This window comes from Dipodomys spectabilis, unplaced genomic scaffold (assembly GCF_019054845.1).
Source record: "Dipodomys spectabilis isolate Male_0828 unplaced genomic scaffold, ASM1905484v1 ptg000002l, whole genome shotgun sequence".
Taxonomy (NCBI): domain Eukaryota; kingdom Metazoa; phylum Chordata; class Mammalia; order Rodentia; family Heteromyidae; genus Dipodomys; species Dipodomys spectabilis.
The window spans coordinates 30,126,909-30,151,475 of NW_024870679.1; the positions used below are offsets into that span (position 1 = coordinate 30,126,909).

Below are 24,567 nucleotides of genomic sequence, written 5' to 3' on the forward strand. Positions count from 1 at the left end.
GACACTGAGGAAGAGAACTGATCATTAGAGTTTATTTCTTCATGGATTAAATAATATTTATTTTTAATACTTGGGTCTCATACTCCAACACCATTTTTACTGCCCAAACATTTCCACAGACACTTTAAGCTAGAAAATATTTGGTTGTTTTAAAAGGAAAACAAACAAATGTAAAAACCATAAACTTTAAAACTTTTGTAATATAAAATGGAAGTTCATTGGATGATATTTTATGACTTTATAAATTTTGTACTGTTTCTAGGTTTTAAACTTAGGGCCTGTGCTCTCACTTGGTTTGTTTATATCTGGTGCTCCAGCTGGCTTTGAACTATGATCCTCAGATTTCAGCCTTTCAGTAGCTAGGATTATAGGCAAGACCACCAGCATTTTTGCAGGTGTTTCTTTAAAAAAAAAAATCTTCCATATAGTTTTCACCTGAACTGATAATGGCATCTGAAGATATGTAGAGAAAAAGCAATTACAAAGCAAACATATTGTGGTTTTCTTCTGTCTCTTTTTGCATTATAGAAAATGTTCTATAGGATGTTATAGGATGTAAAAACTGTGTGGAGGAGCAAAATAAGCACAGGAGGAAGAAAAGGAAAAGGAGGAGGAGGAGGATAAGGAGGAGGAGAAGGAAAAAGAAAGAAAAAGAGAGAGAAAAAGAAAGAAAGAAAGAAAGAAAGAAAGAAAAAGAAAAAGGAACAAATATCACCATCAAATAATGTGGAACCTACAAAACTGTAACATTCACAATCATTTTTCTAAATATTTTATTTTTTCTTAAAAATCAAAAATTTCAGGACTAAAAGTTTCCAAATTACACATTTAAATCACATAAGTACCAGTGTTTCAAAATGACCAGAAGTATTGCTTGAAATTTAGTTAATATTTATGACTAATCAATTTGAAGTTTTGTAGCCATTAAGAGTCAACCTTGATATCCTAATAATAATAGCATGGATTTTAATATGTACTGATTTGGTTTGTTTCAAGCACAGCATTTAGATTATTCGCTTATGTTTTTAGGTTTCTGCAAAAACATATTGGCAAGAAAACTTTTAAGGAGACTGTTAATCTAAGAATTCTGAAAAGTACTGGTGCAATTGGCAAGATGATCTTTAATACCTGATGTTTCCTGTTTTCAGTTTTAATTGGAATGAGAAAGGTTTTAAAAAGTTGAAAATATGCTAATGAATCTAGAGCAGGTACCAAATGTCACAGATGGTAGGTGGTCACAAATTTCAAGAAATTATATTACGAGAGTACAATACAGAAAGATGTCAGGTGCTATCTTGAGTTTATTTTTCATGAGACAGAGAAGAGATTTTGTGGAAGTGGGACAGAGAAAACACTAGACCTTAAGTACTACAAGGTAAAGTTAGAGATGTAAGGAAAAACAGAAATTTCTCAAAATTCTCTCAGTGTTAACCAACCCTTTGAAAGTTTGGGATACAACATCCAAGAGAAAGTCAACATTACCAGGAAAGGTTTTGGCCCCTAACTTGTAGGAACTCTCCCCGTTCATAAACACCATTACAGGAATAGCCTCTGTAACCACAGGAATATTAACATTCTGCTAAGCATGCTCAGATCCCACCTTCCTCTTTTCCCTCTAGATCTTGGGACACAGCTTGACAACTCCTTCAGACGAATGCTTTAGGGAATGGTGTGTGTCCAAGAACAGTTTAAGGAAATTAAAAAAAAATCTAACCACAGTCTTTTAAAAGATAGAATAACAACTCTCATTTTTTATATGAAGACAACCATCTGCCCTATTCAATAGATAAGAACATAAAAAAGATTAAGATAATTAGGTGGTTGATTTATTAAATAAATATAGTCTCTAGATGCAGAAGTTTCTGATATATACTCTATGATAATGTAATAAGACTAAAATTATTCACAAAATATCATTAACTCTCATAAACAATTGTAAATTTAAAAGAGTATCTCTTCCTGTAAGCGGCCAGAGGTGACCTGTAAAAGAGTATTCCAAATAATTCCTGAGCCAAAAAATTCAATTCCCTAATCATTCACTGAGCAATTATTAGAAGCACCAACTGGTTTTTATTAGGTAGCCAATGTCAAACTATACCCTCAGAAAACACTCAGACTATATAACAGAATTTAGCTTTCAATATAGTAAATGGAAAGTATAGCAAGTATGAACTGAATAAGAAGTGGCAATACCTAAGAAATCAAGTATTTGAATAGAAAAGAAAATGTAAAGGCTGATAATTTTTCTAGATTGCATTCTAACTTTGTAAAGTATCTCCAAATATTAAAAGATAATATTTGGGGATATGAAAAAATAGGAATAATATCAAGCAATCTGAAATTCTTTATGATAGCAATAGCATCAGTAGCAACAAAAACAAAAACAAAACACTAAATACTACAGCAAAAAGGGAAACACGAACTCTGGAGAGAAACTTGAAATATATAATACACACACAATATATATATATATATATATATATATATATATATACATATACACCCATATATATACATATATATACACATACACCCACATATATATCAACTCTTTCTCATATATACATATATACTTATGTATATATACATATGTCTATGTATATATTTATGTATATGTACACATATATGACAGAGACTTGATAATTGTGGTATCTAAAATATTTTTTAACTTGTGGGTGGGGAACAGAAGAGAAAAACTGGGAGACAATGCAAGGGAAGGAGTAACATTATCCAAAAAGAATTGTACTCATTAAGTGACTTATGTAAATATAATCCTTCTGTATGTCACCTTTATAATGATAATAAACACTTAATTTTTAAAAATTACTAAGAAAAAGGCAATCACCAGAAGAATTTAAAGTGTTTAGTAGGAGACTCATGAAAGCTTGCCTGAGTTTGGAGACATGGCTCCCATTGTAGAGCACCAGCCAATGAGTGAAAGCAAATGTTAGACACAGAGTTCAACTCCTAGTCTTGGAAAAGAAAAAAAAAAAAGGAAAGAAAAAGAAAGAAAAAAGCTTGCTTGATAGTATTGAAATACTTTTTAATTAAAAATTATCAAAACTGGAAAGAGTTGCTAGAAATTGTGGCACTGTTGTAATTCAAGGCAATAGGTTATTGATCAACATGCGTGAATTGGTAATTGAGAATTCCTTTTAAAAAGACCACTTAATATAAAAATCTTGTATGAAGTTTGTGCGGGTTTTTTTTTTAATGCCAGTCCTGGGGCTTGAACTCAAGTCCTGGACATAGTTCCTGAGTTTCTTTTGCTCAAGTCTAGCTTGCTACCACTTGAACCACAGGTCCACTTCCAGTTTTTGTTGTTGTTTATGTTTTGGGTTTTTTGGTTATTTATCAGAGATAAGAGTCTCACAGCCTTTTCTACCTGGCTGATTTCAATCTATGATCCTCAGCTCTCAGCCTCCTGAGTAGCTAGGATTACACACATGAACCTAACCACCAGCACTTGGTGAAGTATGCTTTTTGACCCAGCAATTCTAATTCCAGGGTCTATCTGAAAGGTTGTCAGAAATGTGTACAAACTTAGCTGAAAGTTGTATTTATGGTGGTTTTATTCTTACAAAAAATGAAATACTTCAATCCTCAACATCAGGCAAGTAGTTAAATTTTAATAGAACTTTTTAAGAACATTCCATGTGTTGGCAAACAATCTTTTTACCTATTGCTCTGGTTAAATAGATTATACTTCTAAATAATGAAATGGGATGGAAGATGTAATCTATATTAAGATTTTGAAAAATCATTTCTTGGAAATTCACTAAACTGTTCACTAATAGTTTTGGGGGTTTTTGAGTTAAAAATAGTTTTTTTTTTCTTCTCCGCGTTTTTTAATCCTCTTGAGCCACAGATAATGAATTTATGCTAGTTTAATCACTAGAAAAATACATTATATTATTTAAAATATATTTGTTTTTGCAATAGAAATCTAACCTTACAATATATTGAGCAGTACAGTAAAGTATCCTATATCGTTGAGTGGTAGCAAGTGCTTTTTGGAGAAATTCTCTGAGTGAGACGATTCCATTTTTCTATTAATGCTGTGAGAACTGACAATTACCATTGCCTTTAGTGGTCACCTTTATAGAAAGGAAAAGGACAGGTATCTTAAGGGATGAAGAGCTAAATAGAGAACAAAGCCACATGTCACATTGCTGACACAGGAGTCTCAGCATGCACAGGCCTCTTGTACTGTGGGTAGAAAGGAGTTGAGGATAGACACTGGCCAAGTTCTTGCTTTTAAGTTTCAGTTGCAGAAGGACATCTGAGTAAAAATGTCCGAGTGAGTCCTTTTCTGGTCTCATACCCAGTGTGAGTCCTTAATAGTTAGGCCAGAGTCCCATTCATGCTAAACTCAAATAGGCAACACCTAACTACCCCGTGTCTCATGTACACTTCCAAAGCACACTTCCAGAGGCAAGCCAGCAGATGTGGGCAAGTGATGACAGTCCTGACACAGACACATGACAGGTTTCACTAGTTACTCTGAGCGAGTTGTGGTTTTCAGATTGTGTTAGTACTCTTTCACTTCGTAGGACATATTTTTGGTTCAGTAGCTGTTATTATTATTTATGATGCTGCTGCTGATTGTAACTCACATTTCTCTCTTGGCACTGATAAGACAAAGCTTTACATAGTTGCTGAGTAACACTCTCATCCCTTGACCCTTCCATTGTTGAGTTCTAGTGCCCAAGACAACGGACTAAATTTATGTTTGGAAACCAAAGACACCTCTTATTTAAGTTTTTAGAATATTTCAGTAAGTAAAGTGATATCCAATCTGCATGTACTATGAATATAAACTTCAAAAAATAAAAGGTGCTTAATAAATCAAACTATTATGTAATTGTCATGATTTTATGTTTTGTGTATAGTGCTGTAATTTTTTTTTTACTTGCTATAGTGGTTTGTCAAGAAGACAATCTGATTTTACTGTCAAATTTGTAGGACTTGTGTAATAGCCTTTTTCTATGTTTTGCTTCTGTCCATATGGAGTGAATATTGGGATCAAATCACTAAAATCTACTAATGGATGAAATGCTTATAATGTAGTCAATTTCGTAGGCTTAGCAATTTACAAGAGCAGTGATGGTATCACAAAAACCACAAGACATTTCTAGAAAGTAAAAGGCAACTAAACCACTTCTCTCAATCATCTCCTTGCATGAGCATTTGGCAAACTGTCGCTGCTTCTGACTGTTGTCTTTTCAAAATACAAGAACTTGGCATGTCACTCTTTACTTCATGATCATTTGTGCCTTGTTTTCCTTTTGAAATCATGACTGTTTCTGTTTTAAGATTTTGAAATCATAGTTGTTTAATCCATAGATTTTAGAGACAGTTTCATTTTAATGTGAATGCACCTCAGTTGACCCCACTTGCTTAAATGATGTGAAATAGCTCAGCAATGCTCCCATGACTTGTTTTATACCTTTTGATATTTTATATGATCTCTAATCAGTTGGACAGATAAGTGAAGCCCTGGCACCTGCTTGCCAATGCCACTCTGACACCAAGTCTGGTGTTAGCAGCACGGATGATGGGGAGAAGCCCATGAGGAAGCTGGAGACTGACCCGACTGGAGGTAAGGGTACATCATTACCTAAGAAAGATTTTCAAAATTCTCTGTCTTTCATCTCCCCAGCCTCATATCTTCCTTCTGCCACTGTTTTTGCCTCTCATCTAATGAATAAGATAGCAGGAAATGGCAGAGAGGCCTAAAGAAGAGCTTTAAAAGTGACATAAGTTGTGAATGTTATTCTCTTTTGAACACATGGCTACCAAAGATAAACTATAAAAGGGTTTTAGACTCCCATGTTGTGGTAGAGATCTTCAGATCAACCTTATTTCATAGTCTATCCTCCCATTTGCAGCAGGGATAGGTGGATTTGCCTTTAATTGGCCCAGTTGGAAACATCAGGAGCCATAGAATATGACATTTCACAATGGGTCATGGAAACGTCTCATTCTTTTTTTAATTAGGAAAAGAATATGAACTGCTTCTTGGTGGAGAGCGTTCTATCCTTAAGACTGCTGATTAGAATGATTCAAAAGACCATGCCTCCTACATTTCTATGCAACCTACTATACCCTTGAAATCAGGCTTTCTCTCCTAGATAGTGAAGGACTTTTGAAGAGTATTCACATTTGAATATGTGTGCATATATATATATATATATGTGTGTGTGTGAGAATGTTTGTTTTACTTCCTCATTATGGTCACATTACCCAATCTCTAATTTTTTAATAATTATCAAACACTATGACTGAGTCATTTGGGATTTTTTTTTTTGTCAGTTGTGGGGTTTGAATTCAGGGCTTGGCGCTGTCCTTGAGCCTCTTTGAGTTCAAGGCTAGAGCTTTGCCACTTGAGCCACAGCACCACTTCTGGGTTTTGAGTGGTTAATTGGAGATAAGAGTCTCACAGGGGCTTTTCTGCCTGGGCTGGCTTTGAACTATGATCCTCAGATCTCAGCCTCCTGAGTAGCTAGGATTAGAGGAGTAAGCCACTGGAGGTTGGCTCATTTGGGATTTTATACTACTCTTGGACAAATAACTTAGCCAGCCCCCAGGTTCATGGGCAGCAGTAGAAATGAAACAGTCTCCTCTTCATAGGCAACATGAAAAAGGCCAGAATAAGCTGTGTTTTGCAAGAGAAGGACTGAGTTTTGACCAGGCATTTCACTAGAGGAATTGCAGTATATTTTCCCCAAATTTTATTTTACAGCTCAACCAAATCTGAATGAATAAAGAATATCTAGTTAATTTTATGTAGTGGGAGGAGAGAGTGAAAGGAAGGTTTGTTATAGTTTGCTGTCATGCCTGGCACAGTACTAACCACATAACATGAATGATTTCATCGGCCACTTCAAAAATTCTGAATCAAGCATGGTTATTCCTATGAAATGGATAAGAAAATGAAGGCCTGGGGAGGCAGGGGAGGTATGGGAAGGGATGGGAAGGGGAAACAAAGGAGGAGGCAACAATGTTTGATAAGAAATGTACTCATTATCTTGCCCATGTAATTGTAACCCCTCTGTACGGTATTTTCACAATAAAGAAGAAAGAAAAAGGAAGGAAGGAAGGAAGGAAGGAAGGAAAGAAGGAAGGAAGGAAGGAAGGGAAGGAAGGAAGGAAGAAAGGAAGGAAGGAAGAAAGGAAGAAGGAAAGAAAGAAAGGAAAGAAAGAAGGAAAGGAAAGGAAAGAAAGAAAATGAAGGCCTAAAAAAGGTGCTGTTTCCTAATTTTATGCATCCAACCAGTGACAAACATAGCATTCTTACCAGGTTTATCTGACCTTCAAATAGTCATTGCACTAAATCAAATTACCCATTTGTGACTACTGCTTGTTCTATGTTATGTATTTTTCAAAAGTGCAAAAGACTACAATCAAAACATATATGTAATTTTCCTAGTGATAATTTTTAAAGGCTTCAATTATTATTTGTCCCTCACTTCAGGAATGTCATGTCTCACTTCCCTGTATTGTATGTGTGTGTGTGTGTGTGTGTGTGTGTGTGTGTGTATGTTTCTGTGTGTGTGTTCACATAATGATAGCTCAGCTGGATTCCATTATACTTTCTCCTCCAGAATTTAGATGTGGGATATTATTACATCGTGACTAGGCAATTTTATTCCTCTGTTTTCCTGAGAGATCTTTAATTAATCCATAAATTTAGAGTCCAGGTTAGAAAAATAGAGGACTTTACTTAAATATTTGTTTTAACTGGCTTTTAAATAATACCTTCCTGTGGAAATTTGAATAGCAGCATATTTACTATTAAAACTGATTGGCACACAATGCTGTTTCTCATTGTTGCAATGTAATTGTGTTTTAAATCCAGCCATAATCTGTAGTGAAATAAAATGAACTATAATTTCTCAGGTGATTTGGCTATATGATCTCTCAGTAAACAGTTTGGTTTGACATTTCTCTGTAGGCGCTTTTAAGGACAATTTGGGAAATAATTGCTGTGATTTACAGAGGGCTCTCTATAAAAGTCACCTTCAACCCCATGGACTGACATGAAATTTCTAGATCTACACCTTTGAAAGAAGACATCAAAAATTTCCTTCCAATTATATGTTTTAAGCAAAATGTCATATCAGCTATTATTGTCTTACATAAAATGGCTAAGGGAACACAACAAAGAATGCTCATGTTTTGCATTAGAAGAAGTAATAGAAAGGTAACAGTTCTGTATGGTTGTGAGAATAAGGAAATATGGGCAGATTTAGATTTCCTTTAGACTTCCATGACAGAATTGTGGGTAAAGATTCTAGTCAAGCGGGGCACTGGTGGCTCATGCCTGTAATCCTAGCTACTCAGGAGGCTGAGATCTGAGGATCGCGGTTCAAAGCCAGCCTGGGCAGGAAAGACCGTGAGACTTCTATCTCCAATAAACCACCAGAAAACCAGAAGTGGTGCTGTAGCTCAAGTGGTAGAGCCCTTGCCTTGAGCTGAAGAGCTGAGGGACAGCACCCAAGCCCAGAGTTCAAGCCCCACGACCGACAAAAAAAAAAAAAAAAAAAAAGATTCTAGTCAAATTCGGCATAATGGTTCATGCCAACAATCCCTCACTTAGGAGGCAGAAATGAGAGGATTGTGATATGGAACCCATTGTGGATTAGATTGCGACACTAAATCTCAAAAAAATATTTTGGAGGTTGATATCCTGGTGTAAGATACTTATTTTATAGCATCTTGGTGTAAGATACTTATTTTATACCATCCCTTGCAGCTTTAAATGAAAAAAGATAGATTAAAGGAAATTATTTCAATGACCCATTTTGAAGTTCTTAGCTCCTTAAGTACTCAGTTGGATTTTTTAAAGCTTTGGTTATTTGGAATGATACATCATTATGTTTCATGCATCATCGAGACAGCAGCAGGTCAGGTCTGTAATCCTAGCTGTTCATGAGTCTGAAAATGGAAATAGATTGGTTTGAGGTCAGCCTGGGCAGAAATGTTTGAGTGACTCTATCTTGAAAACTACCAGCATAAAACAGGATTGGAGGTGTGACCTAAGTGGTAGAGAGCAAGCCAGGAAATTCAAGGCCCTGATTTCAAATCCTAGTACCACTAAGAAATAAAAATTTTAAAGCAGGAAAGAAAAAGAGATCTAGTCTAATACTCATCATTCAGGAAAAAATACATAACAAGGCTAAATAACAAGAAACAAGACTTTAAAAAGATAACATAGCAAAACTGTAATTATTGAATGTGACAGCTAATACCTAGAGGTTTGCTAGGAAATCACAGAGGAGAATTTATGAAATACTCCAGGAACATAGCATATGTAGAAATTGTCCTAGATTATAAAATCCTGTCTTGCTCTGTGATCTTATTTTGCCAAAGGCATATTCCTTTTCTGATCTGAGACAAGAGATATCTTGATCTGTAATATAAATTGGTGTCTTTAGTAAAAATGACTAAATCTGGACATAATGGCTTTAAAGTATGAGTAAAATAATATAATCACCACATCTATGTTATGATTATATTGCTAAATGCACATTGTAAGTAGAAGAAACAGTCAGAAAGCAGTCATGATATTTTTAGGGAATAAGGATGATTTAGTTTTTCTTATTAGATAGTTTTTTCTACAAGTAATATTTCAAGTTAAAGTAAGATGGCTAGGTTTATGTGTATGAGAGAGAGAGAGAGAGAAAGAAAGGGAGTTGTGAAATTTATTGATTCTTAAAGATTAGGGGCCTGAGGGTTATCCATTGTTGTTAGTTCATTTTCAAGATCCTTGATTCCTTGATGTTCAATCCTTCTTTAATGTGCCCATTACAGTACATTAAAAACATTTTTGTTTGGAATAAGAGACATTATTATATTATGATTCATGTTATAGTAAAAGGCATCGTGGAACTAAGGAAATTGTGTGTGTGTGTGTGTGTGTGTGTGTGAGAGAGAGAGAGAGAGAGAGAGAGAGAGAGAGAGAGAGAAAGAGAGAGACAGAAACAGAGACAGAGAGACAGTCAGAGAATGAGTCTTGGCTTGAGCATTGTCCCTGAGTTAGCATAAGACTAGCACTCTACTATGTGAGCTAGCTCTACTTCTAGCATTTTGATGTTTACTTGGAGAAAAGTTTTATAGACTTTCCTACCTGGGCTGGCTTTGAATACTGATCCTCAGATCTTAGCCTCCTAAGTAGTAACTAGGATTACAAGGAAGAGCCATTGGCATCTGGCATGAAATATCAAATGCTCATGCCCCCTTGACAAAATAGAAATACTTTATCTTCTAAAAAGTCTCATGTAATAATATCTTCTCTTTTATCCACTTGGATGGGCATAACCTTGCTTTCTAACCTTATTTTTTGTAGCCCTAAAGAAGAATTTCATGGTGGCTGAAAGGGAAGCAGTCAACCCCAACAAGGAAGCCAAACAAATTACACCTGATACACATGCACAGAGAATGAAAGAAACCATGGAGGAATGTGAAGCTTCCCAACTGGAGGAGGCAGGCACAGTGGAGGGAAAGGAAGATGTAGCACTGTGGGAGAAGGCAGGGGTCACTGAGGATTCCTTAGGGGAGCAGAACCCAAGAGCAGAGCAGTCAGCATTAGCAGAACAGTTTGCTCTGGGCCCAGCAATTGAGACAGAGGCAGAAGCAGAAGGAGATAAAAACCTGGGTATAGAGGAGCAAAACTCCACAGCAGCAGCTTCAGCAAGCACCTCTGAAAATCTGAGTGAAGACGAGTCTGATGAAGAGCAGCCCTCATTGCCATTTGTTTTGGAGTCAGAGGAGGCAGATTCTGAAGGGATGCCTGGCTCAGAGGAGTCCTTTATAACCAACCTAGCAGTGAGCTCTGTGTCTCTTCAGGAGGAAGCAGCCCTGAGGGAAAGAGCGACTCTGGAGATGGGAGAGGCTGAGAGCGGGGAGGCTGAGAGAGAGGATGGATCTAAAAAACCAGGCGTGGCTGAAAGGGATGAGGAAGTCCCCACAGAGTCAGAGAATGTGGGATCTGTAGAGAATGCAGAGAGAGTGTCTGTAGGGAGTAGTTTTGAATATGCAATGCTTGGTGGAGAAGAGCCAGCCAGAGAAAGGAAGGAAGAAATGGAAACAATAACACCCTTAAGTACCTCAACAGGAGAGATAGATACTTGGGAGATGGACATTTCAGAGAGCAGCTCTGATGAGCTTAGTAGGGAAGGCACAGTGAAGCAGGAGCTTCAAACTGAGGCAGAATCAAGTAGGGAAGATAATAGGCAAGAAATGTTCCCTGAGGAATTAAAGGTAGACAGAGAGAGACAAGCCACGCAGCCTAACACACCTCAGTGTGAAACTAGATCTGAGAGAGAAGAGGTGACAAGATCAAGTGCACTTAAGGATGAAGACACTTTAAAAGATGAGCAGAAACTGGAAGAGGAAGACAGAGCAACAGTCAAGGGAGTAAGATCTGAGAAAGAGAAAAAAGGCTCTCACAATGAAATGGAATCTCACACTGAGGAAGCAGGGTCTACAGAAGCAATTGAGTTGACTGAAGATACAGGGCTTCTGGAAGATCCACTGAAAGAAAGAATGGAAACCATGTTTGAAGCAACTTGTGGATTTGAAAAGTCACGGGAACAGGTAATAGTTTTGAGCAAAGAAGAAGAAAGACTAAGTGAAGTGAGAGAGACAGAGCATAAAGACAGAACAGAGTTTCCAGGCCAGGATGTGATTCTGCCCGAGCAGGGGAAGGAGGCCCACCATGGGAAGAGACCATTAGGAACCCCTGAAAGTGAGCCAGCTGGCCAGGGACAGGCACCCGAGGCAACTATTGCAGCCACAGGAGAGGCTGATGCAAGCGCAGCCAAAGATCAAGACTGCCTTGAAAGACTGGAGAGGAGGGATGAAGGAGGAACTGCGCAAGGCCATACAGGCCAGGATGTGATGGTTGTGAAAATGACCCAGGAAGATGTTCCTAAGGGAAGCCCCACAATGGCAGGAAAGTTCAAGGGAGAAGCCATGGATGAGGTGTACAGGAATTCCAAGTGCACTCTGGGGACTGGAGTGGGGAAAGACAGTAATGTGGAGCGGAGCGACACCATGATGGATGCAGATGGAGACCAAGGAGTGGCAAAAACAGCCACTGAGAAGAGGGGTGTGTGGGTGGGTTCAAAGACAGCTGAGGGGGAAACAGTGGCAAATCAACCCTCTTCCTTTTCAGAGGTTGCTGGAGAGAAACCTTGGCAAGCAGGGAAAGAGGCACTAGGAGAAACAGCAGCTGCGGAGAGAGTGGCTACAGAGGAAATAGCTCTGAAAAGCGAGGAGGTGTCAGCAGAGGAGGAGGTGACAGTGACGCCAACAGCGGACACTGGGAGGTCTCTGCCTCATCCAGAAGCTAATTTTCTGAGTGGACAGATACTTATTCAAGGGCAAGATCAAGAAGGAGGGGGCACTCAGCACACAGGGTCAATGGGAGAAGAGGCAGACATGGAAAGCCCTTATGAGAGGCAGGAATCTGGATCAACTGAAGAATCCAGAAAAGGGTCCTCCCCAGATAGGGAGTCAGAGCTGAGCAGAGTGAGGCTAGGGGCAGTGGCAACAAGTCCTATGAAGCCTGGTTTCCCTGGAACCCAAGAGAAGCAAGAGGATACAGTGCAAGAACAAAATGAGCGTGCAGATGTTTCTTGAACCACTCTGAAAGACCTGGGAATACAATGGCAGATGGTAAGTTTAGGTCTAGTCTGTGTGCAGAATTGAATGGAAACCTCACTGTGGGTCTCCTCTCTTTGGGGCTGGTTTCCTCCTTTAATTGGTATCTTCTGTGTACACATACAAGCACAGCCTTCAATTCTGAGCTAGGCCAATAGAAGATGAGCATGAAAGATAGAGGAAGAAGCAAACACAGAGGAGCCCAAGTGTCGATTCCTTTTGTGACTCTTTAAGTCACTCTGCCTTTTCAAACACAGCTCCGTCAATCTATCTGACAAGGCCCTAAAAAATTGCAGAAAAAAATGTGCTCAAGGTACAAACCATGGAAGTGAACAAATCAAACTTGGTTTTAAAATCCTTTCCTTTTAGGCCCTTAAAATATAGAATGAAGCTTGTCAATAATTATTTGTCCTTTAATGGACTTTATGCCTTTGTGCCACAATATTATGAAGTTTAACATATATTCACAACAGATATACATATGTCTTACACATATATATATATATATACCCACATATAGATGTATATACATACATATTTATTAAGCACATCATATTTAAATATGTACTAAAGAATGGAACTTCAGACCAAAATATACATTTTTGACAGCCTGGTATTTCTTTGATTCTCTGATATCCTTAGTACTTGTTTCTGTTTCTTTAACTGATTATATCTATGGTACTAATGCCCTTTTCATTGTTTTTCAGGGTACATTAAAGATGTCCTCTAGAAGACAAAGCACTGAAGAAAGATTTGCCCAAGAGTCTCACCATGATTTTATATTATTTTCAATTTCTGTGCTTGTCTGACTTGATTCCCAGTTCTCTCAGTGCTGGTCAGGGGCTTGGGAATCCACATGGTAATAGCTCAGGTAGAAGTTATGGTTCTCCATGGGTCTCTATTTAGATAAAAACAATGATTTTTCAAAGGGTTAACTTTTACCAAAGATCACTGGAAAAAGGCCCAGCCTTGATGCCTGGGATTTGTTAAAATCCCTTTTTATTTTACTGTCATATATTAGACATAGTTTCATACTTGGTACTTCAATGGCTTGGACTTTGAAAGTGAGCTCTAAAGTTTCTTTCATGCAGATTCATGACTGAAGATTACTACAAGTCTCTGAAGTCTTCCCAGGAAAGGATTCCATAGCATGGAAAATTGCCTATACTTGGAATTGTCCTTTCTACTATTTACATGGAAGGAAACCTTAAAATGGGCATGTTATTTTAAGACCCACTTTGTTGTGTGTGTTCTAGCTTTGTCCTCTCAGGTAGACCAGCAAAGTGTTAGCTTATTCCAACTTTTCTCTGGGGCCACCAGAATTAAAATTAAAATAGTAAATAATTAGAAAATTTGAGTAGTTGTAATAAGTACAGCAGGTAGACATAGCCTATCCATATATATGCAAACATTTTTAGACTCTTTAGTTCTTGTCATTCAGTGGAAAGAAACTTGGATTAAATTAATCTGCTGCTCACCTTCCTCAGTTTTAAGTTTGCAGTCTATGACAAAGCTCTTTAAATCACCACCTGTTTTTATTTTCTAATTGAGTATCAGCATATTTCCAAGTTTTTTTTTTTGGGGGGGGGGGGCGGTTTGTTGGTTGTGGGGCTTGAACTCTGGGCCAGAGCATTGTCTCTCAGCTCTTCAGGTCAAGGCAAGCTCTCTATCACTTGAGCTATAGCGCCACTTGTAGTTTTCTGGTGGCTTATTGGAAAGAGTCTCAGACTTTCCTGCCCCAGCTGGCTTTGAACTGTGATCCTCAGATCTCAGCCTCCTGAGTAGCTAGGATTACAGGTGTGAGCCACTGGCGCCCGACTTCCAAGGAATTTTGATTTCCTTGAAGGCACCAACATTCCAATTCCCCCAAAGGGCATTGGCTGCATTCTCTCCAAGTAAGAAAGTCAGAACAGGGGCTGGGAAGGTGGCTCAGTGGTAGAGTGTTTGCCTTGCATGCATGGGGCCCTGGGTTTGATTCCTCAGCACCACCAGAAAAAACCAGAAGTAGTGCTGTGGCTCAAGTGGTAAAGTGCTAACCTTGAGCTGAAGAGCTGAGGGACAGAGCCCAGGCCCAGAGTTCAGGCCCATGACTGAACAAAAAAAAAAAAAAAAGAAAGAAAGAAAAGAAAAAAAAGCAGCCATTCCTCAGCCAGACTAGATGTGAGTCCTTCACTTTTGTAAATGACTTAATACTTACCCTTAACCCAAAACTCTGGATTTAGTTTAAGGTGAATCAATATTTTAGTTTTGTCAGGAGTGATGTATTAGTAGTGTTGTTTAAAGTCCTCCCTGATTTGATTACATAGACAAGGTTGAGAATTAACCTAAATGACCCTACAATGCATGTTGACTTCCCTTCCTTCCCTATGTGTCCCTGGGGACAAGGCATAAGAGTGTGTTCATTTTAATGAATCATGGTGTCATTCAATAATAAAGTAATTCTACTGGGCCAAACTAGTAGACTAGTAGACTATCTAGTAGACTAGATAACAGTTTGTTCATTTGATCAGGATCCCCAGTATCACTTTGAATTAGTTCTTTCTTTGTCTCATACCTATTAATTACAAACTATAGGTCTGTTGCCTATAAGGTAATTCTGATGTATACCGAAGTCTGAAAACTGTTCTCCTGGAACTGTTCTGCATTTGTGTTGAGGATTAGTCTCACATGGAAAATGAATTTCAGGAGTAACGTTATTTTTCCTTATTTCTGTCTCTCTGTCTCCCTTTCTGTTTGTCTGTTTTTTTTCCTCTGTCACTCTTTCCCTTTTGTGTAAGAAATAGTAATCATTATGAAAATGGTGAATTCGCCCTCATGTTCATTTTTCTTATGGTTTTATTGAAGTACATGTGAACTACTGCTGCCCTCTCCCTACTGAAGAATGAGTATTAACAAAATTTATTTCTTCTGTTTTTCTAAGGTTTTATGAGGGGATTTCATCTAAGTTACATCTGATTTCATTTATTACTGAATTGTATTATTGTGGTGTTCTATAATATATATATATACATATATACATACATAGTATAGAATATATAGTATATATATACTTATATTTCAGCTTTAGCACTACAGAGCACTTTAAAGGCACAGCATCTTATAGAAGAGATTGTAAACTTGTTAATCACATTGAAAAAATAAGTTTTGTATAATGTGCTAAATGGAAATTGCATGGGTTTATTTTTAAATTTAACATATTTCCTAAAAACATTCTGTAGCAAAATTCTATAATCTGCATGTGAAATTCAGTGTTGTGACATTTTGATTAAGTGAATTCTTTCTCTGCAAATACTACATTGATAAAATTATTATGTCCACCTAATGGATTTTCCCTAGTTTCTTTATTATTAAAAACATAAATAAACATTTATGGATATGTTATGTTAATTGTTCTTTGTAAATAGGAGTAGACTTGAAAAACCATTTGTGTTTTTTCTACTTCATGTTGAATTATTACAGCAAAAAATTAATTTTGTTGGGCTGTACCTTTGAGTGTATGTGTTTAGACTGTGTTCATATACATCTTTCACGTATATGAATGTCAGAGAGGAAAATTATTCCCACTAATTTAGAGATGAGTAAACAGAAGCTCAATACACTTCAATGCTATCTAAAATAATGACCACCTTGAGGTCATCTAACTCCAAATTCTTTTTTTGGGGGGGGGGTTGATTTTAATCTTCTTTCAAGAAGACACATCTTAGATACTAGGACACTAAATAAGAATGTTTTGGTTTACTTGTAGAAGGCCAAATAACTTATTACTATATCCTGTGATAGTGAGAAAGAAGTTATTTTGCTTCTAATCAGTGTTAAATCAAAGAACAAAGATGAAACAATTGACAAGAAAAGCCAAAGCAAATATAGGAAGAATTAGGCTTTGTACTTGAATTTCTTGAGGTGAGCCTTTTCTATGGCTTTATAAACTCTTGTGTTGTAAATTTAAAGTACAGTTGAGTTCTTTAATCTTTCTAAATCAATAATTTTGCCACAATGATTGCCCTTGGAAAATGATTGTTTGAACAAAGAAGAGAAAACCTTAAAGGAGGTTCATCTAGTAAATGAAATATTCCAACAGGCTCAAGGACAGCTCACAAGAGGCCAGTTCTGACCTTGGGTAATATTTCTTCCCTGGAGTCTGTATGACTCAATGGTGTCATTTAAGGAAAAAAGAAATTCCCCCTCATCATGGCTAGCAAAGCAGGTGTAAGAGAACAGGAATAAATAAATATAGCTGGAAGTCTTTAAAAGTCCTCACTCTCAAGCTCATACTTCTGTTTACTTATTTTTTTTTTACTGTTCAGTCTTTGTTGTTTTTTAATATTACATCCAGTAACACATGCTCTTGGAAACAACTGGAAGTTCATTCTATGAAGTGAAATGCTAGAGAGTTAGGAAAGCACCTTCCTTTGTAATTCCTTTCAGAAGCACCAGACAGTTTAGTCATCTATGCAAAACTTAACAGCCTTAACAATGTTTTAGAATACTGCAATATCTCTATTTTTACTAAGGAAAATGAGGTATGCCTAGAAAATTAGAAGGCCAGATAAGCTGGATCCATAGTTGACTTCCTTTGCACATGATTTCTGGTTTTTTTATTATATACCTACTTGCAATTAAAAGCCACATTAATGCCTCATAAATTATGCAAGAAATCACAGTTTTTCAATACTAATGTGATGCATTCATACTCGAGCCCCTGAAAAACTGAGAATACTGGTGTGAGATCCCCATGGGAAACTGAAACTTTCCAGAAGTTTACTGACGCTATTTGCAGATATTCTGAATGCACTTGTCATAAAATTATATTCAGGACAAGTTACAAGTCAAGGTCTTCCCGTTAGCCAATTCCACCCCTCTCTTCACCATGGAGACTAACTCTTTATCCTCTTTCTGATTTAGTGTGGGTCAGTGTCCTGGAATGACACAAATGAGACAAAGGAACAACATGAAATATGGTATCAAAGTTGAGAACGGGAATAACTTAAATGACTTAAATGGAAGCCAAACACTGTCCGATTCTTTGTAATCAACGTAAATAAAAAATTGGTAAATTTTTAGCTAACATGTCACTAAGTTTTATTTGTCTGTCACTTCTAGTAAATTCCTTAAATAGAGTTTAAAGAAGAGCATTGCTGTATAATATAGTGACCTATTTCCACTCCCATCCACACATTTATGTGACATACATGAACACTATATTTCCACATCTATAAACCTATGGCACAAAATGAAATGAAGCTGATGTTCAACACTCTCATTCTAGTAGTAAATACTATCTGTTCAAAGTTATAAAAACTAATTAAAAATAGAAATCACTGTCTTTAGAGATGCAGTTTTACTTTCACATTTTATGTATAGTATCAAAATTTCTAATGTATATATATATATATTGTCTTAATCAAATCTATATTACTAATAATGCTAGTGTTAGACCAGAAGAAATTTAATGTATCAAGGCCAATGGTCATAAGGAACTTTAAAAATTAAATATTTGTATAATCTAATGGCAGCGAAGTATGATAGGGTGATAAATAAAAGACTTTGAACTGTAAAAATATAATGCAGTAGCATAAAATTCTGTGGGCAAAGTGGAAGTGAAAGGTAGCATAAGAAAAAAGTAATGTAAAAATTTCAAATGATAAAGAAGGTCTTAGTCCTGTACTTTTGAGAATGGATGTCTGAGGTTAGGCTCCCTGAGACATGGCATGGGACAGAGGTTAGTAAGCCAGAAGGTTTACAGGAACAGGCCCTGAAAACAGCACAATGGGGAGGGAAGAAGCAGAAACGGGCTGAAAGAAAAGACAGGCTCTGGTGCTGCTGCCACAAAGGCTGCAGTTCTGGGGCTGGGATGGAAATGAGGGACCAGGCAGTCCTTCCGACAGGGTAGTCATTAGAAAGTGGCTGCCTCCCAGGAGGGAGCACAACCTTGAGTTACATGATCCCCTCATTGGAAAAGCAGCCCCTGCAGAGATACTCTGAGTTTCTCTGTGGAAGTACCCCCACTGAAGAGAGCTGGGGAATTAATAGGTCCATTGTGAAAGGGGTGCTAGGGAGGTACCCAGCAGCACCCATTGTATACATGAAGGTGATGTCAAATTGGTGTGACATTTTGAGTCCATGGGACATGTGTAGGAATGAGATATAACCATTTTATCTTCAAATGTCCTATTCTATAGGCCATTCTATAACAGGCTAAAAATTGTCTCTGTGACTACTATTTAAGCTTATGAACACTTTTAGATGTCAATGAAAAAATGTGTGAGGGAGTACTGATGGTTTTTCATCACGCTTTTAGAGATACATGAACAAAAATATTTGAAGAGTACTGATATAAAGAACTAAGTGAGTCACACAGGCATGTGTGTTTAAGCTGTTTGGTGGCATGGCAGTCATTGTAAGTGAACTGTGAACATTATGGGTAATTTATAAAGTTCGTTCTGACTAAAAGTAATAACAGTCAGTAAACCAATAAATGGTCATTGTATTTTCATAAGAAGGATAAGTCCTAGCATTGTGTCTGACTGGATTGGCTCTCCAGTATGTGCAAAGTGGAAATACTCCCAGGAGAGTTGACATTTGTATTCATAGTAACCCTGTGCTAAAGAGTAAATCCAACAGAGATATTTTATAAGAAATTAGACTGTTAATCTTTTACTATTTGTGGCTTATGATTATCCTTGTGGAATGTATAATCATATCCAACACTGCTATTCTAGGGTTAAAGCAGTCATAGATAATTCTTAATCAATAAGCTGCTGTTCTAATAGAACTGTAGTTTTTAAAGAATGAAGTTAAGCCAGGCACCTGTGGCTTAATAATAGCTACTCAGGAGGCTAAGATCTGAAAATTGTAGTTCAAAGCCAACCCAGGCAGAAAGTCCATGAGATTCTTACCTACAATTAAATACCAAGAAAACTGTAAGTAGAGCTGAGGCTCAAGTGATAGAGCACTATCCTTAAGGACAAAAGCTCAAGGACAGTACTCAGGTCCTGAGTTCAAATCCTAAGACAAGCATCAAATTACTAAATAGTAAAAATAATTTTAAAAAACTGAAGTGCAGGATTTTTCTTAAGGACTATAATTTGCTGACCTCTACTAAAGGCTTACCAACTTTATACTTCAAGCTGGGCGCCAGTGGCCCATGTGTGTAATCTTAGCTACTCAGGAGGCTGTGATCCGGAGGATCGCAACTCACAAACAGCCTGAGCACAAAAGGTTACTTGACTACATCTCCAAAATAACCAGCAAAAAGTAGAGCTAGAGACATAACACATGTGGTAGAGTACTAGCTGAGCAAGCAAACATGAGTTCTTGGAGAAAAAACTCTCATACCAGTTTTTAAAAAGTAAGAGCATAATTCAATAGCTTCTCAATACCCCACAGAAATTTTAATATTCAAAAACATTTCTTGAATCTACAAGTCTGGAATTGGTTACTAAGAAAATAATTGACTTTTAATTGCACAGAATGGATGACTTACTAAAAATCCTCCTCTCTAACATTCTGATTGAAAAGCTTCATCTTTGGTTTTCATGCCTTTCTTCCCCTCTTTCTCTGTTACAACTGTTAGAATGCAAATGTGAGATGTTGTGAAAAAGGAGAAATAACTAGATTTGTGATAATTGCATTTCACATAGCACAGGCTGACTTGTTCTTTGGTAGTACATTAACTCCATGAGAGAAGTGGTCTGTACTTGTTTTTGTCCTGAGTCAATAATAGTCTCATGGTATTGTGTGCAGTAAATGAATGAAAACCCGAATAAAAATGCACAATGGGGAAGCATTGTGATACATGTTTTGAATGTTTTTCAGCTCAAATTTAACTGATGTGGATGGGATATGGGAATATCAAGTGAAGGTCATTAATTTTTTATTAAATGTTAGAGAAGGATGGGGATACTAGAGATCACAAATTCCACCTGGTCTTTTTAGTATACCAGTTGGAGACAGAGACCCAGAAGATCCAAGGACTGGGTTGTACACTGGCTAGGGATAAGAACAGTATTGGAATTCCATCCTTGTTAACACTGATTGACTTCACAATTCTGTTTTTGGGGTTTTTTTCTCTCTCTCTCTCTCTTTCTTTCTTTCTTTCCTTTCTTCCTTCCTCCTTTCTTTTTTCTTTGTTCTTTCCCTTCCTCCCTCCCTCCCTTCCTCCCTCCCTCCCTCCTCCCTTCCTTCCTTTCTTCCTTCCTTCCTTCCTTCCTTCCTTCCTTCCTTCCTTCCTTCCTTCCTTCCTTCCTTCCTTCCTTCTTTCCTTCCTCTCTCTCCTTCCTTCCTTCCTTCCTTCTTTCCTTCCTCTCTCTCCTTCCTTCCCCCCAACCTGTCTAACTTCTATCTCTCTGTTTTTGTGTCTTCCTGCCTTCTTTCTCTTCTCTTTTGTTCCATTCTGGCTTTTGAACCCAGAGTCTTGAGCTTATTAGTTAGAAGTTCTACCACTTGAACCAATCCTCTAGTCTTTCCTTGCTTTAGTTAGTTTTTGGATAGAGTCTTGCATTTTTTCCCAGGGCCAATCTGGACCACAATTCTATCTTTCCCACCTATCTGGGGTAACAAGCATGCATCAATCACTATGTCTAGTCCCACAGTACTATTTTGTATTAGTAAGATTTTTCTCTGAAGATATATAACATCATCATTTCTAATTATCTACCCTCTTAAAACTTAATGTTCTTCAAAGAATAGCTAACTTAGCTTTTTACCTTGCAAACAATGAAATATAAGTTTTGTTATAAAATATAACAAAATATAAATTTCGTTGTCTGGATTGTAAAGTCCATGAGGTTTGCAATTTCCATTTTGTAAGTCCAACAGAGATGGCCAAAGGTTCATAGAGATAGCAGAAATGCTGTATATAGAATGTATATATATATATACATATATAGAAAAAGAGAGAGAGAGAGAGAGGGAGGGAGGGAGGGAGGGAGAGAGAGGCATATATGAACATGTGACATTGAAGAACAGAAAATCTCCAAGAATGAATGGTAACTTTCCTTACTGAGGGAAATAGATCACAAACCTCTCTAAGCATATATGAATCAGATTAATAAATTCAAATCCAAATCACTGGACCTTATCTTGGGTACACATTAGATATCGCTTGAGGCTTTTAAAGTGTGAGGAGGTAAGGACTTTAAAAATATCTCTAGGTGGCTCCTGTTTATAGATAAAGATTGATACTAGTAATTTCAGATCTAAATAGTTACTGAGATTCAAAGGTAAACTCTAAAAGTAATTTCATAAACCAGTTTAAATAACTAGCACAATTTAATGTCTTGTTTTTACTATTATATTCTTTTTATTCTTTACTAATTTTTATGTATTTTTACTTTATTACATGTCACAGTGTTATGAGTCCATTATATAAATGTGCTAGTCCATTATATAAATGATGATACCAAAACACAGAAAGCTGAAGTAACATATTCAAACCACAGATCTAGAAAGTGTCCTAGCCTGACATCAGTCATGAAAAATGGCTGCGTCTGGAACAGAAGTTGTGAAAATTTAGCTTGCCTGAGATGGAAGGGCTAATCAAGATAGAATTTGAAGGGCTTACTCCTAGTGTTTCTGATGCATTAGGGCTTACAAGACCCTGTGCATTTTGAGCAACTTCCATGTGACGCTGATATTGCTGGAACGTGGACCAGACTTAGAGAACCTAGAGTCCAAACTCTGTCTTTCAAAGCCCCAAAGTGATACTGATGCATATCGAAGTTTAAGAGCCAGCACTGTCAGCGGTTCTCAGCCTGGGGTGCACATTAGAGTCCCATGGGAAGCTGCATATATTCCAGATCATTAGAATCTCTGGGGTAGGGCCAGACATCAGTAGTTTTTAAAGCTCCCTGCAGCCATGATGGGGAACCAATGATTTTAAGTTTCTCTGTTAGCCACAATTATAACTGCCCTCCATGTTGTTGAGATGAGGCTCCTAGGATGTGGCACTACTACAATTACAAGAGCAGTGCTGAGATCATTGTTCTGGCACCAAACAGATAGCGTTTCAATGGTACACTACTTGTTTGCAAGATGAGATCGAATAGCTTTCCCTTCACCACTGGGGCTTGTTTTGGAATGTAATGCTTCTCTCATAATAATTAGATTTTGTTAACTTCAAATCCTAATCACCATTTGCACACTGTGTGATTTGTGGGACTGAGTTTTGGCAGATTTGTGGTTGACTTTCTGCGGGCTGTTTCTCAGTAGGAGAGCTTGTGCCAATGAAAATCACTAGCATTAGTCTTTGTGGCCCCTAATACTTAACATTAAATGCTCAAGCACCCCACATCAAGAAGTTTCCTCTCAATCGAACCTCTCTACTCAATGACCAAAAGCTTCACACTTTTCAGTCTGAAAATCACTTTCCTCAACTGAACCCAGGGAATTTTGGCCCAAAGAATTTTAGAAGGACTGAATCACAGTAATAGATGTACATTGGCCAGGAGAGGATGGAAGGGTCTAGTAAGAATGGTCTTGGAGAAATAAATAAAAAACTTCAGGTTTAAGTGAAAGGATGAGGAAATGCTTAAAGATTAGGAAAAGACAAAGGTGGTCTCACATATTTTATGATTTTTACATGTACATTTGTATATATATATATGCACACACTATATATGCTTGTGTATACATATTTATGTATATGTGTGTGTACATATGTATATAGCTGTGTGTATGTGTAAATAGTAGTTTTCTCCTGCAAGTTATGCTTACACATATCTTGGAATAGAATTCAGTTCTTCTTGGAATAGAATTCAGTAGCAAAGAGTATTTCAGTTCTTATTTCATATGTAAGGCCAAAATACTATGAGGCTTTTCTATCCTATTGCTCTTAATTTTTGAATCTTATATAACATATGATTCTTCAATGCCCTCTGACAATTCTTATTTAAAAAAAACCCGAACCTAATGTTTTGTGCATCTAGTAAGTATACATAAATTCTTGTGTTTTCAAGAACTTTATTTTGTTATATCTTAAGGTTTTCTGCAGTCTTTGATTCAAATCTGCCCATTCTTTGATGATCACATGTTGATTTTCAAAATTTCTCTACTTTGTATCATTTTGTTTTAAAAGTATTTAACTATCATAGTCATGTAATTCATGTAGCTTCTGTATTATGAAAATGATTTCTTCTGTTATGTGAAATCTTTGGTAATGTATTTATTTTGTTCTTCCTACTGACTTTCATTCATAGTTGTTTTTCATTTGACTGTGTATTGAGTTAATTTATGGATAATCCATCTAGTCCATTTATGAATGCCAATTATTAGTAAACTTTTCCCTCATTATGGGTTGAAGTCCTAATAGTCAATGTTAGTGCTAAAATTCTGTCATCTTCATAGCAACCTTCATGTTCCCTTGTGTTTACCTACACCACTGCTGATTTTAGCATTCTCTCACCTCTCTTTCCTTAATGACTGCAAGCCCAGCAATAAAAAAATTTTGTATGTTAATGGGAAATTGCAGTATTGAGTCCTTATATTATAAACAGACCCAACATCATAACAAAACTTTTAACTAAAATACTATTTAATTGAACTGTATGTGTATATACATATGTAAATGTATATATACTTATATTTATTTATATGCACAAATAGAATATATATTTTAAATGTTGATTAAATTCCAGATTTTCAGAAATAGGATTTATACAGTGTATGAAGATGCAAGCAGTCGAAGCTAATTTTTTTCCCCATAACTGAAGCCTAAATGATGGTTTAACAAAATTGCTTTAAAATGGTTGTGAAGAGGTTTTTAAATTACAATGTTCTTGTTATTGGCATTTAACATTGTAATACACTTTTTAGTGGCATTTAAAACCGTAATGCTCTTGTTAGTGGTATTTCTTCCCCTATTTTAATTCCAAGGAAAGGTTCATAGGTGGGTCAAAGAAA

General features: G+C 36.8%; 1 protein-coding gene across 1 annotated transcript in view; it reads left to right on the forward strand.

Annotated features, from left to right (window-relative positions):
- The window catches only part of Erich3 (glutamate rich 3), a 90,521-nt gene extending 77,873 nt beyond the window's left edge, over positions 1 to 12,648 (forward strand). The window contains 1 exon segment of the mRNA XM_042674289.1: positions 10,360 to 12,648. Within this exon segment, the coding sequence (XP_042530223.1) occupies positions 10,360 to 12,648 (2,289 nt within the window).
- Positions 12,649 to 24,567: the final 11,919 nt, after the last annotated feature.